This window comes from Monopterus albus, unplaced genomic scaffold (assembly GCF_001952655.1).
Source record: "Monopterus albus unplaced genomic scaffold, M_albus_1.0 scaffold104.1, whole genome shotgun sequence".
NCBI lineage: Eukaryota > Metazoa > Chordata > Actinopteri > Synbranchiformes > Synbranchidae > Monopterus > Monopterus albus.
In genome coordinates this window covers 118,685-133,700 of record NW_018127984.1, presented here as the reverse complement: position 1 = coordinate 133,700, position 15,016 = coordinate 118,685, and the positions used below count along the sequence as shown (strand labels likewise).

The 15,016-nt window shown below is 39.7% G+C and overlaps 1 protein-coding gene across 1 annotated transcript in view; it reads right to left on the bottom strand.

Annotated features, from left to right (window-relative positions):
• Nucleotides 1-4,055: 4,055 nt before the first annotated feature.
• m1ap (meiosis 1 associated protein) overlaps nt 4,056-15,016 on the bottom strand; it is a 30,189-nt gene continuing 19,228 nt past the window's right edge. Inside the window, exons 5-12 of the mRNA XM_020610131.1 lie at nt 12,678-12,833; nt 12,324-12,483; nt 10,391-10,532; nt 9,944-10,007; nt 9,667-9,809; nt 8,666-8,781; nt 8,257-8,338; nt 4,056-6,285 (exon numbers count right to left, since the gene is read on the bottom strand). Coding sequence (XP_020465787.1) covers nt 6,079-6,285; nt 8,257-8,338; nt 8,666-8,781; nt 9,667-9,809; nt 9,944-10,007; nt 10,391-10,532; nt 12,324-12,483; nt 12,678-12,833 — 1,070 coding nt within the window. The 3' untranslated portion in view covers nt 4,056-6,078. The remainder of the gene's footprint in view (nt 6,286-8,256; nt 8,339-8,665; nt 8,782-9,666; nt 9,810-9,943; nt 10,008-10,390; nt 10,533-12,323; nt 12,484-12,677; nt 12,834-15,016) is intronic.

The following is a 15,016-nucleotide window of genomic DNA, read 5'->3' as shown; positions in this document are numbered from 1 at the left end:
AAAAACCAAACCATTGCTCCATAATGGATCTGTAAACAGGAGAACTCCCCTGATTACTGCATGACTACTTCCCCCCTGTGCTTGGCCCATTGCGAGCCAATCATACACTCAGATTTTACAAAGACTTTCTGTTCTGCACTAAATAGGACAGTGAAACAGTCTGACCTCATCCTGCACTTCTCTCCCTCTGCCATGCTCTGTTTTTGCTGCCTCAGCTGGTTTCCAACCACTTAATCACACCGCTAAAGCTTAAAAAAAAACAGAAAGACCTTCTTTCTTATTTCCTTTCTCCTTGTAAGCATTAATGCTGTTGATTGGTTGCTGTGGTGACAGTTAATGGTGGCTGGTTTGTGTCAGACACGCTGTGCATTTCAACTACGGAGAGATACCGTAAGAGGAGGGCAGGAATACAAGATGGAAAGAGGGAGAAATGGGACGGCAGAAGGAAAAACAGCTAATTGGCATGTTGAAGAGTCCTGCAGAGAAAGGGGAATGTGGGTGTTTATCCTGAGCTAAGGATGACGAAAAAGAAAAGAAAGGGACTTGGAGAAGGAGAAAGAGAAAGAAAAGATGAATGCTGGCTAGATGAGCCTGTCTCTGTCTGGTTGGCTTACAAACAGGTACAGACTGTTCCCTGCTCCCAGACGTTTTCCACATCATCCCTCTAAAATTTTCTGTCTTTATTTCTCCACCTGCTGCTGGAGACAGGAAACCTCTCCAAAAGTAACTGGATTACATCCCATCCTTTCAGACAGAGTATAGGAGGAAAAACAGAAAAAAAGAGCAACAACAAACTTCTGTGTTTCTCATTAAACCCTGGAACTCTGAACTCATTGGAAAGAAAAGGCACAGACGCACACATACACACAGTCAGCACAGTACATGGTGCTGTTTTTATGCTTCTTTACATTTCAACTTCTGTGTTGGAACATCCAAAACAAGTTGTTTACACATTTACAGCCGGCCTGTGTGTGTTTGTGTGCATAGCGGACTCTGCTCAAATTCTGGCCATGCAGTAAACTGCACTGAACTTTAAATGGTTGTGAGAGTGACACCTTGATGATACCACGATACCACATGATGATACCACATGAAGTTACTGCCAGCAACTGATCAACATAGCATAAATAGAGGAAACAGGAAAAAAAGCTAGTCTAGCTTTGCCTAACAGATGGGTCAAAGCAACACTAATTCAGACAGAAATGATCTGGGCTTCAGGGCAGGGTTCTTGTGTCTCATAATTATAAATGCAACTTCAGGAGATACTGCAATTTAAATACCTTGAGTATGAATTAATCATACAGCATATTGACTTAATTGAACTTTATAAAACTAATTTTCCACTGTGCTTTCTGTCACCTCCTCTATTTCCTTCCTCACATCTCTCCTCATCTGATCTGACCTGTCACATATCTGCAGTACAGCTCAACTGACTGCCTGATCACTAATGAGATGTGTGCGTGGCAGCTACAGGCGAGCATGTGTGTGAGAAAATGTACAAAAAGGCCTGCCCTGCTGTTGTCTAGTTTGTTCAGCTTATGATATATCAGGATGGGTATGTCAGTATGTGAAGCATTTGAATGCAGTGCACCACTACTGCCATATCACCTTGGGAGGATTCCTGAGTAATTATATGTGTGTGCTCAAGGTTGGTAGCCTCACATTGAAAGCATATCAGAGACCTCACTTCACAGTTTTAGATCAAGTTCTGTCAGTGTTCTCAGGCTGTGGAGAAATGCCAAGTCACAATGAAGCCCTTTAATGATTTGCTGAGAACTCAAGACAGAAAGTATTAAAAAAGTAACAGTGGATTAAAAAGTGAAGCTATCTATACATTTTGAAGAAGGAGAGGAAAACCATTACAGAAACATACACTGACTTTAATTTGATAGACAACTTAATTTGCATGTGCAAATGTGTGTTTGTCTGCATGCTGTTTTTAGTTGTATGACTATCCGACTTTTGTCAGACAGAATTGTTTGCAGGATTGTGGTCTCTACACTTCAACATGCAGACATGACACAATCTTCTATTAATGTTGTAAGCACAGCCTGTCTGTTTCCTACTCTGTTTATCTTCAACACTACGTGACTTCTTCCTATGAAGGTCTCTTGCTTTTGCTTGTTTCTCTTTTTAAGGTCATGTCAGACTTACTGAAAGAGAACAACAAGTGGCACTGAAACTAGGCATTACACCAGCAGGTGCTTTTTGGGAGGCTAGGCTGTTTGTACATCTCCAGAATTTTTAGGAGATTAAAAGCCTTCACGTTGTTACTGTAGGTTCAGAGGCAGTGCAAATTTTAGTGATGTGCACTTCCATACAACGTTAAGGATCACTGTGATACATGCAGATTTGCACAGGGTTTGCACAGTTTATGAAGTGAGTTTAAAATGTTTCAGCTCCTGAGTGAAAAATCTGACTCGTTAGCTGCTAACCTGCTCCACTGTGTTCACCAGCTAGCTGCTTTGTCTGCCTGTGGTTCGGAGGAGGGGTCAGACTGAACTATGACAGTAAGGTCAGGAGTCCTAAACCAAAACAATGAGCTGAAAGACACCAAAACACTGCAGAGCTGAGAGGAAGTGTGTTCATCAAAGTCACATGTTTCATGTTACACAGTCATTTAATCCAGTGTTAATAAAAATACTGGTGCGGGTAACTGCAAACCTCATTTAACAACTTGATCAGACTAAGAATACTAGTATCCTACTACACTTTTTGTGACTTTCATATTGTCATCTGCAAATACATGTTATCTGCCACAATCAGTTAATGAAATAAAGAACTTTATCATAACTGTAAGAGCTGCAACATCAATAGAGTATGTTCCTTTAACAGCAAATACCAAAAAAAAAAAAAGCCACTTATAGTACTTAAAACTTCAAGACCTGAAACTTTTTCAATTACACCAAGTTTTTCAATGTTGTAGTCTGCTTCTGATCTCTCACACCTGTCAGCTGCACTTCTTTGTATAACACACATTAGAAACAAAACCTGGCTGCATTTCCTCATTCTATTTAAAGGCTGCAGTACACAAAGTGTACATGAGGAAGCTCTGCCTTCAGGACACACCTGAACCTGCCTGGTTCCTCTTGTCTTAGACTCTGCAGACCACCAGCTTTTGATTTTAGCTCTGCAGGAGCAACCCCAGTCAGACATCTGTCTGAAGGAGTTTCATCCACCCTCTGTCAGCTCTCAGCCCTGTCTAAAAGCAGCTTCTCGTTCAGATTCTTGCATTACTGCCTCTGAAATAGAAGCGATGCCTGTGCAAAATGCTGATGAATATGTGGCCCTGTTAGCCAGCTAAACCAGGAAACTGTGTAGGACAATGACAAGAACCTCTTCACAGACTATACAAAATACTTAAATAATTCTTTACATTTTTGTTGCTCAATTTCTTAATTAATATAATTCATTTCTTAATTTCCAAATTTGCTGAATGGAGCAGGCTTTATCAAATCAAATTTACAGACTTCACTAGGATTTCTAGACCTGTGTAGAAGTGCTGATCTTTCAAATTCCTGTCAGGAGAATTATAGTTCAGGTCTTGTAGGCTCCTGACTTCACCTCCTCACAACGATGTGCTTCCTGTTTCTGTTCAGAGCTGCTTGTGAGAGAGCTGATTATTCTCTGCCTATGATCTATATATGAATCGAGACACTCGTGTACTGTGTGTTGGTGCTCAGTTTGTCTGTGTGTATGGCGTTAGAGTCATGCGGCCAACCAAGGCAATTACAGGAAAGAGATGGTATATGACAGGTTGTGAGACAGACACAGAGTCTGATAAAGTTATTTTGTTCTGCAGATTGCAACAAAAAAAAAGGAAATGGAACATGGAGAATAAAACAGGAAGTCACAGCACTAATATTATCCAAAGATTCAGACACTGATGAGACATAGAGAATTGCTATTACACTTTTAGACAGACAGCCCACAAAAATTCTTTTTTTTTAAGTCTGATTGGAAAAAATGCAAAACACTTTCTGAAATTGCAAAATATTTTAGTACGTAAACTGCATCAAATGGTACAAGTTTCAAGAAACAAGAAGCTAAGAAATCTATGTATAAAAATACACAGAGCCAAAGTGGGAGCATAACAAGGAAGTGTCCTGTCCATGCTGATTGAGCTGATATATACACATGTATTCACAAACTGATGCAGTGAAAGGTTATTTCTACGCCCTCAGGAAACAATGAATCAAAACTTAAAAGGTAGGAGACACCAGAGTGATCACTCTGTCTACATTCAGCAGTGATGCATCTCAGTGTATAGCCATCTCTCTTTTCCTTACAGAGAAGTTACCATAATAATCATCTCACCAAAATGTTACTTTAGGTGCATTCATTAATACTCCACAGTTAATAACCAGTGCTAAAATACGAACTTGAGAGAAGTTCAAAAATACAGTATAAGATCCTGAAATGACAAGACAGCAGAAATATCACCAACTGCTTTACAGATGTAGTGACATTAGGTTATAAAAAGACTGTCATCACACAACAGGAAAGATTAACCGAAACCTGAGTAAGATAACAATATGAAAAAAGGTTTGAATGCTGCCTACAACAAAAAAGAGCTTCCTTGGAACAGGATGACTGTTATGGGTCAAAAATCTGCCAAAACCTAAAAATGTGCTGGCTAATGCTACAGTCTCTGTCAGATTCAATTCTGAATCAATTTGGAAACACAAATAATCTAACTTTTGTTAGTGAAGGTCACATCCCATTAATCTTTAACAGTTGTGACATTTAATGAGAAGTGTGTCTGAGAGTGGCTGGTTCAAACAGATCAACTTTGGCTTCAGTCCTTTGACCTTCTTGGGGACAGAGAAGCTGTTGTTGTTCTATTTGAACAAATTTATGACATTCGCACACGTTGGCTCTCGTGACGATTGAAAAGAAAGTACGGAATGAGAAAGAAGAGGGAAAGGATGGAGAGGGAGAAGTGAGCAAAATGTCAGTGGGTAGTTTAGGATGTCCGGTTGAATTAGAGACAAAAGGATCATTGTGGCTATAATCCATGAATGCAGAAGTCCTGTGGCATCACAGTGTCATGAAGTCATTTGCCACTGGGTAGTTCCTAATGTTATAAGGTCCGACAAGGGGGTGGAATGGCGGGAGGCTGATTAAGCCTGCATGTGTGTGTGTCATGAGGAATAAATTACTATTAGTGTTGATGAATGTATGTAACTGACTACTATGATCGTTAAATGTAATGTTGTGCAGCCAGTGATGTTACTGCATGAACTTGACACACACATGCAAAAAGAAAGTTGTCTCCATCACAAACCTTTTAAGAAGGAAAAGTTGTCACTGTTTTACTGAAGATACTGAAATTTTTTAGCAGTTTTCTCTCATCTCTGTTCTTCCATCCACCCTCCACATGCTGCGTTTCAAACCCCGGAGAGAGAGCTTGTTGTGGGGGGTGAAGGAGAGCAGAGAGGCCCCTCTGTCTGCTGCTTTATTCTCTGTCTCATTAAAACAGTGAAGCTGTGTTCAGACGGCTTTAGGGCAAGATGGAAAAGGAATGTGCATATGTGTGTTTGTCTATACAGTAAGTCACTGTATACTACTGCTGCAGTAAGTCTGCTTTGTTGTATTTTTGTAACCAGTCTCTTTCTGTTTCCTGCTTTTTTGTGTTAAACTGTGTGTTAACATGTGTCAGTAGGTGTGCTGTCACATGCAAACAACAATTTTCAAACATTCATCAGCTTTTACTCCCTCTGATCTCCCACGCCACCCACATTTTGTTCTTTTTTGGTAATTCATATTACTTTCCATGACTCTTCCAGGCTTCCATTGTCCCCTCTTTTCATATTTTCTCCCACTTTCTATTGTTACTGGTGTGTGATTTTGAAGTATTGCTGCCTCAGCAATCTAGGGATGGCAGTGAGTTGAAACTTTCCTTTCTCACACACACACATACAAGGGCTTCTGAAATTCACATCTAGCTAATATTGTGGTGAGAATAAAGACAGATGAAAAGAAGGGGTAACCACCCAGGGTGTAAATGCTTCTCTCTCTCCCTGGTTACTGTACTGCTCTCTAGGCCCACTTTCTTCCACTCCCCCAACAGTTTTCTTACTGTATTACCATGGAGTCATCATCATCGCCCACCTCCTGTTGAGAAGGAGCCAGGGCCCGGCTTCCCCTGCTGTTGCTGAGGATCGTCAGAGCCAGACGGGTTGCTTTAGCAGGAGGAGGTCTCATGGCTGAGAAAGAGGTGGAGGAAGAGGGCAGGGGAGCTACAGTGGCCCTGACCTTGCTGTTTGTTCCCACTTGGCGACCCTGGTTTTGTGGTTAAAAGGAGACAACATACACTCTTTATATTTCAAAATCAAGTACATTTATATTTAATGCTACTTTGAATGTCATTTAAACAATAAAAGAAATTTGCTACTTGAATTGAATAATACAGTAGAGAAGAGGAGTCTGAGTTTACGGTACACTTGACTCATAAGAGAGACAAGAAAAAAAAACTGAAATACAAGAGAAGGGGGAGGAGGCGCCGAAGGAGGTGGCACAAAAGGAAGATAAAATATCACAGAGAAAAGAAAGAAGAAGACATTAATAGACCTAGTGTTTGTACACGCAAATACAAACATGCAGAGCTTCAACAGTTGATCGAGAGACAGTGTGTCAGAGAACAGAACAGAACTAAAGCAGAGCAGATGAAAGACCTTTTGTGAACTATTTGCATGTCAGCAGCCTTATCAACCCAGATGAGTCACACTGCCAACAGCTATACGCTCTCAGGACATAGTAGGCTTCACTGAACTACACCTGAAGCTGAAACGTTAAGATCTTTCTAAAGAAGACGTCTACCACCTGCAAAAATGGATGCTTACTCTAACAAAATGACTATGTGCATGAAAATAAGTTGTGAAATATTTTAGGATCTAAAGATTTTAAATCCTGACATTACTTGAATTGTTATATCAAGAATGCTAGCAAAGCATTATGTAACAAATGCAAACTGGTCTAAACCTCTGACATGAATCTTCTGTGCTGTGTTTCAAAAAACCTTAGAAGAACAGAAAGTACCCCAGTACTGCCATGTCAGCTAGTTTTATCAGTGTTTATGACTCATTATGAAAGCTAAATACTATTTAAAGTGATTTTGATTTTTCATCTGCATTCTTAAATCTAGCCATGATTACTCTTTATAATCAGTGAGGAATGTACCTAACTGTTCCCCAGTACATTGCTGAGGTACTGATACTTATTTATATTTACATCTTATGCTACTTTTTTACTTCTACTGCACTATAACTCACCTTTACTCTACTGTTATTTATTTGACAGCTTTGTTTTTATTTTCTAGTTACTTTGCAGGTTAAGATTTTTACCCAAAAAACACGATGACCTTATAAAATGCAGAACAGTTAAAGGTTAACCACTTGTTTTGAACCTTTCCAGCTCATGAACTCTTTTATAACATCAGTGTCTGGCCCCTTGTCACTTTTCAGAGATCTATGAGTTGTTAGCTGTTCCCATCCAAACTTCTCACATGGATTCATTTAAATAACCATTCAGTCCAAGAAATGAATACAAATATGGGCAGCAGAACTTTGTTTTTCATTTTCAGATCTTCAGATTTATCTTGCGATTCTTTGGAAGGGCCCAACTCCTAAGCTGGGAACCACTGCACTAACCCCCTTAACTGTATATAAAGTTTTTAAACCTAGCGCTACCGCTTTTTTTTTCAAAATTAGTACTTTTACTTTTAATACTTTGGGTAAATTTAACAGATTACTACTTATGTGGGATTGTAAATGCAAGGCTTTTATGTTTAGCTGAGTATTTTACACTGTGGTATTAATAATTTTACTTAAGAATCTGAATACTTCTTCCAGGTCTGCTTATCTAAACAAGTCCCAGAGGACACACAGAGATACTGCTCGGGGTATTGTGGCGTTTAGAAGCATTTTAAAAGACTGAAATGTTTATCTTGAGCTGCATGAAAACTATATTATCTTTTTATTTTGTGACATATAATATGCTGAACCACCTCTCTAGAAGACAAGTTAAACTTTTACATTAGATGCAAGTTGGTGACTGTGGATCTCAGGATGTAGTTAGTGCTCTCATCTAGTGAGTAAGGAACTGAGAAGCACTCACTGATATTTACATACATTTTCTTCCTGCTTTGTGTTGTGTTTGTGCTGCATACCTGTGGTATCACCTTATAATCACTGTGCTCATATATATGAGCAGGAGAGAGTGACCCTTAGACTGTCATAAAGCTGTGGTGTTTACCTGCCGAGGCTGTCTGCTGGCTGTGGTTTTAGGTCCCTCTGGTGGTTGAGCCTGGTCTCTTTGGGCAGCTGCTGGCTGCAGCCTGGAATCAACCACTGTCATCATCATCATGGTCTTTTAATTACTATAGCATCTTTATCACCTATATATTTAATGTAGTATTATCACAGTCATCATACTGTCATCCTCATCTGTTACAAAACCGCCATCTGTATTATCATCACAGTCGTCATCATAATCACCGTGCTCCGTTACTTTTCACCGTTTCTTACATCACTGACCACAGCTTCAACCTGATCATCATCATTACAATGAGCATAGTCCACTCTTGTAAAATTACCATAAAGGCTACACACATTTGTATTATCCCACACCCCTCCTCACCAACCTGATACTTGATGGTGCTAACCTGTATGGGAATCGTGGTTGTGAAAACAGGCCTCTGCTCCTGAGCTGCTGGTAGAGGTTACTGCTCAGAGAGAGGGGGTTGAGTACAAACTCCTCTGCCAGCTGGGTCAGACAACCCTGACAGAGACCAAAAAATACTGCTGTTGATTGCTGTTTGACAATATATGAATATATGTATGTGTCTGTATGTGTCTACTCTGAGGTAACGGAAGCGATAGTGAGGGAGTGATAAAGATCTATGACACTACAAAGCACCTGCTCATGTAAACACTGAATCATAAGAGCATCCTGTCAACAAATTACATGATACATAATATAAATAACTATTTAGTTCTTAAAACTGAAATCATTCTAAAAATCATAATAAGGCTAAACAATTATTGCTATTATTTTTGAGTGAGTGGCTGAAATTAAGAGGTGCTTCTTTTCTGCTTCTGGCCATTATAGCCATGTGATATCTGCAATAATAAATAGCAAACAATAACATTATAACTTTTCACGCTGTCTAGTGTTGTCTATTAAAATTCCTGGTTATTCTCACACCCTGAGTACATATTTGAATATGATGTGTACTGTGATTAATCATTGTTCCTAACTGCATGTGTTGGTGAAAAACACCATAAATAAGCCTAACTTTAATTCAGATAGATTAAATCCTGGTTCCATGAACCAGAGATCACATTCTAAAACATCCTCATTCATCTATGCGTCTTTTAAAATCTACAGTTGTCAGATTTTGTTCTGTTTCATCTTTTATTAGACGTTGTTTTAGGATTGACCATTTTACTGTGGGGGAAGAAAGATTCACCTCACTGGGAACGTTTGCAGCTCAACAAAGATAACAAATCGTTTTACAGATGTGAACTTTGCATCAGCTGTGTGTATGGAGTTCCTAGAATCAGTGTGACAAAGGTGATTCAGAATTGTCTAGTTCTGCCTTTGAGTGGAAACCCCTGTTTACCTCTGTGCTGATTTTCTTTGTGCACAATAAGGTGACCTAACCTGTAAAATCTGCATGGCGTCAGGTGAAGGGTCCTGAGTTGAGACAGGCAGTGAGCAGGGCAGCAGCAACTCTCTGGAGCTCACAGGCTTCAGGAGTAGGGAGAGAGACTGGGACGGCTGGAGGACATAGTGAGAACACACACCTGCATTGATACACAAACACACGGTGTATGAGTCCACATACTGTAAAAGGATTCCTAAACTCATAACATTACTCTCTTGCTTTCTCTCTCTCACACACACACATTGGCACCAACACACAATCACACATATGGACCTAAGCCTCCAGCTGTTGGCCTCTGGATGGGTTCTACTTGTAGCAACAGGAATAAGTCACGACTCTGAAAAAGAGAAAAACAGCATAAAGCTCAAAGTGACTTCATTGTTATTTCTATCATTTACTAAATGATTCAGATACTGTATGTTCTGTAACAAATGTTTTACAGTAAACAATCCGATATGATTGGTCTATTCCACCATTAACAGAACTATAACTAATACTCTGGTTAAAAGGTAAAAGGGAACCTAGTTTTCATTAATACAGGCATAAACATGTTCTGTAATATATGCAGCTGTAACAGCGACAGGTAGACTGGAAAAAGTCTACTTGTTACAATGTGATCTAAAGAGGATTATTTTTGATCGTTTCTGTTACTAAAATCTAACGTGTAAACTGTAAAGGTGATTCTCACAAGCTCAAAAAACAGTAAACACATTCACACACCCTGAGTGTGTGGCACAGAGCATGGAACAGGTTGTGATTGGACTCCATTTCATCCCAGTCCAGCTGCCAGCAGGTTGTGGGGCGGATCACCAGCGGCAGGCCATACAATACACTCTCACACACTCCGTCGGCATGGAGAACCCTGCGACGCACATACACAAGCACACAACTTTGGTTAAGATGCAGAATAAGGGCCGATGTGTCTTCAGTTTAAAAAAAGAATGTCATGACTTCATTACTGAAAACAGTTGTGTAAAAAAAAGTTTGTCAAAGAAAACCACATCCATCTTCTCACAGATCCAGATGTATTCTTCAGGAGAACAACATGCAAACACATAACAGTGAAACATAGAATGACATCATCCCTGCTGAAGTGAATTTTGTAAATCATGAGTCATCACTATGCAAAGCACACACACAAACTCACACAGGCTTAAAGAGCTTCCTTCCATCATCAGTAGTCACTCACACAGGCTTAAAGAGCTTCCTTCTATCATCAGTAGTCTAGTACGTGTGTGTTTTGTGTGTGTGTGTGTGTGTGTGCATTTTGGAGGAAACAGCATCAACTTTTGAACAACACCAGAATAGGCCAGTCTGCTGCAGATCAACCACTAGTGCATGTGTGGTTAAAAGCTGAAATCACTCATTCAAAAGAAGTGCCAGTGTAAGACACATGAAAATGTGTTCACAAAGACAGCACAATCATCCTGCTTATTGTAATTTTGGTTCAGCTAGAAATAAGGTCACATGGCTTTGGGATTGTAAAATATTTGATTATATTTACCATGGTTCAAAATACTTCAGTGAACGTGTACTGAGAGCCTGGTTAAGTTATCACTTCTCAGGTTTAAAGTAACAGTGGACCCAAAATGATGTACTGTTTGGAATCTAGTTTCTTGTCTGGTCAAAAGGCAAAAGTGCTTAGTGTAATAGTTTGCTGCATCCCTTTCAACCTTGCATGTTTGGTGTGATGTGCTTCCTACTTTATCAGCGTGGTATGATAAAAAAAAGTTTTTTCTTCCAGTGTAGTGCAAAGAATTTGAGATGAGTTTGTAAAACACTTGTCTCTCTTAGCACATGCTTTGGCTGTGAGTGGCCAGCAGAAGTAGAATGAGCTTATAAATAAAACTGAATTTAACATTTTCACTATTCTTTGTAGTCTATGTTGTTAACAATTAGCTTGTGTTGTATCACTGCCCTTCCCCCATTTACTGAGGTTAACCTTGTCTCTTGAGTTTCTACTATAGTGAGAAAATAAAACTCCCCATAAACAAGTTAAGTTGTGAACTAGAGCTTTCAGGCATGGAGCTAATTTTCTGCCCAGCTGCAGCTATTTTGAGTATCGACCAAAAAACAAAACAAAGCAGATTCTGATGTGAGTGGAGAATTATTTCTAAAAAATATTCTACAGCTCCCTGCAATCAGAATGAAGTCATTCACAGACAGACAGGGTTTTACTGAATACAGTACACACAATGGTGCATACACATACCCAAAAAACAAGGAAGGATAGATGGATCTTATTTGAAATACCGTGAAGACAGATATAATATCTTTGTGTTCAGAAAAAAATATGTCCATCTGGTCCGTTGTCATAGATTGTGTTTGTTGTTTCTATCACAGATTTTGGTGATTTTTTGAGAAACAAATACAGGACTATTTATAAGAGTATTTATCAAATACAAAACAAAATGGTTACATTTGAACACATTCACAAGATGAAAAATGATCAATACTCTCTTTCATGTCATTTACTTTGCAATGCATTTCCTTGCCTTTTAATAGTCTGTAGTTTAATTAATTAAGTCACTTTTGAGAGGTTATGTGGTTGTGTGAAAACAGAACAACAACAAAAATTACATGTCAGCAAAAGTCAAAATGTAGGTCAGTTAAAAGTAATAAAAGCTACCACCCTTGCAGCCCACTCTCTTACTTAATTGCTCTTAGTCTCTGTGGTTGTAGGCTGTGAATAGCTGAGCCCTTAGTGACAGGCAGGAAGTCCCGGATGCTCTCGGTCTTTACTCCCAGGATGGGGGTCAGAGGAATGAGTGCTGGGCTTATCAGGCGCTCCTGCATGTCACACTTCACACACACTATGGAGTTGACAAACACCAGAACCATTACCAGAATAACATTCAACATTATACATAAAAGAATAACAGCTATAACAAGTCATTTCTTTATTTCATCCTTTCTGCATTAATTCAAGCAATTCACCAATTCTCCAAAACAAAAAGACTATAGGAAATGTGTGTGTGTGTGTGTGTGAAAGAGTACAGCACCCAACCTGGAATGGGACTGTCCAGAGGGCTGGGCAGCAGCAGGTGGAGGTGCTCTCTGTCTCCTCCCTGCTCTTGAAGCCACATCTTCAACACTGTCTCCATGGCAAACACAGTGTTTTCCACCTGCTGCAGGTCAATCTCCGTTCCCAACATCAGGCCCTCTACAGATGAACAGTTATCAGTATTTGGATAAAAGGTGGATCAGACTGACTGTGACTGAAAAAAATTTAACAAGTGCTGTTTAACAAACTGGCTTCAAAATTCCAATTCACATGGTTCGAATAAAACTTGCTTATTACTTTGATATCTCTTGCTTAAAAATGACAGATCAACACTCATATTCCATATATTATTCTTTAATTTTGGCACTTACCTACTGTGGATGCTACAACCTCATCATTTTAACACATCACCATATTAATTATGCTGTTTTCCAAATCCATTTTTCAAACAGAACTCAGTGACCACTAGGTGGAGGCAAAGTTCACTAAATTCAAAAGACAGCATAGTCGCAATGGCTGACAACACTGAGCATGTAACCTGAGGGCCTCGGTGTGTCTGTCCGGATGAGAAGTCGTGGCACTGATCTCCTGGATGGAAAAGTGGGCCTGCATTTTAAATGCAATGTCACTTTTTTCAAGCCTGTCTGCTGCTCTGAAATCCACTGGTATTCTGGTTTATTTTAGAGATTAACGTAAATCTCTTCATCTCTTCTTTCACTTTCTGTACCTCCGCTTCCTTTCGGTAATAGAATGAACTGGCACTGCTTCTGATTTCCACTACTGTTACAAAACAAAAAAATGAGACCCTATAGACCTGCCCCACCCTCATCTCCTGCTTATTTTGAACACAAGCCTGAGACAAGTCTCTTCTCCTTCTCTCTCTGGTGTTTAATAGTTCACGACCCATCATGAGATATTTAATGAGACTAAAGGGAGAGAAAAGGATCAGGAAGCCTTGTTGGAAGCCAAAGAGAGTACAGATGGAGTAGAGGTTGACAGAAGGGAGGAGAAGACAAAGAAAAATAGAGAAGATGGATAGAGAATAGAGAAAGTATTTAAACCATTCTGGCCAGGAACTTCAAGGATGAAAATAATCAACTTTGAATTCCTAGAATAAAATGTGTCATCACGTCTTTCATCTCTGAGTGCAGCTACAGTGCAGAAGCTATCTTGGGTTCTGGGCCAAAGTTTCAAAAAGTGTTTAAGCTAGAAATACATACTTTATCTGAAGGTAAAGAATTATGTTTGCTCCTTTTTTGCTGATAAATGTTTGTGGTCTGATCTTTGCTGGGTGAATGTGTCAATTCTGACACATGCCACATTACACTTGCTCCTAATTTGAATGAAGAAACTGGTGGAAATTCTTGCATACATGAAATCAGTGGTATAACAACCCCTGTATCCTTGGATATATCAGCGTTTCTACCTTACTGAGCAAAGGCAAGGTGTCTGCAGTGAAAGGCTGTGGGAAGATGGTAATGAAGAAGTGAGGATCAATTCACATTAACTAAAAAAATTAAAAAGGGAAAGACAGGAAAGTAAAAGCTGAGGCAAGGGGCCGTATAGAGGCATATACAGTCAAAGGAAGAGAGGGGATGTTCTTGCCTTTATGGAAATGCTAATGGAGGGAGATAAAAGGAAAATCCTTGATGGATAAAGTTGGAGGGAAAAGCAGGATAAAGCAAATCGATCACCACACCCTCTGATAATGTATGTCTTTGGAATAGGAATTCAGGGAGAAGGAGACAGAGAGTAACAGAGAGAGCAAGAAAGTGAGGGAGTAGAGAGAGAGTGGGAAGACTGTTTACAGAAAAGAAGGGAAAGAAAGTATAAATCACACAAAGAGCCAGACCAGCAGGAGCAAGGAGCGGGGAAAGAACATCAGAAGAGACAGAAAAGGTGAAGCATGATGATCTGCAGTGGTAGAAGTGCCTGCAATGGAGGGTGTATCTGTGTGTGTATCTGTGAGAGAGAAATGGAGATAATGAAAGAAGGAGACAGGAACAGAGAGAGAGAGAGAGAGAGAGAGGTGTACTACGTGTCACAGCAGCACAGTTAAATCCACACAGTCCAGCATGTGTGTGTGTGTAGTGTTGTAATGCTTCCAAGGTGCAACACATCTCAGACTGAGAGAGTAGTTAACTCCAACATGTGTGTTCAGTGAGAAGCAATGATGCTGTCTGTTCTCCCCAACAGGCTTATCTGCGTTCATGAATAATGTGTTTACACTGGTACTGCATGTCCTCCCTCTGAATCTCTGCTCAGCTCATTAAGTGTGTTTACTGTGGGTACAGAATGTAAGATTAAACAACCAATTACGTGTTGTTTGTTCCTTCTTCGAT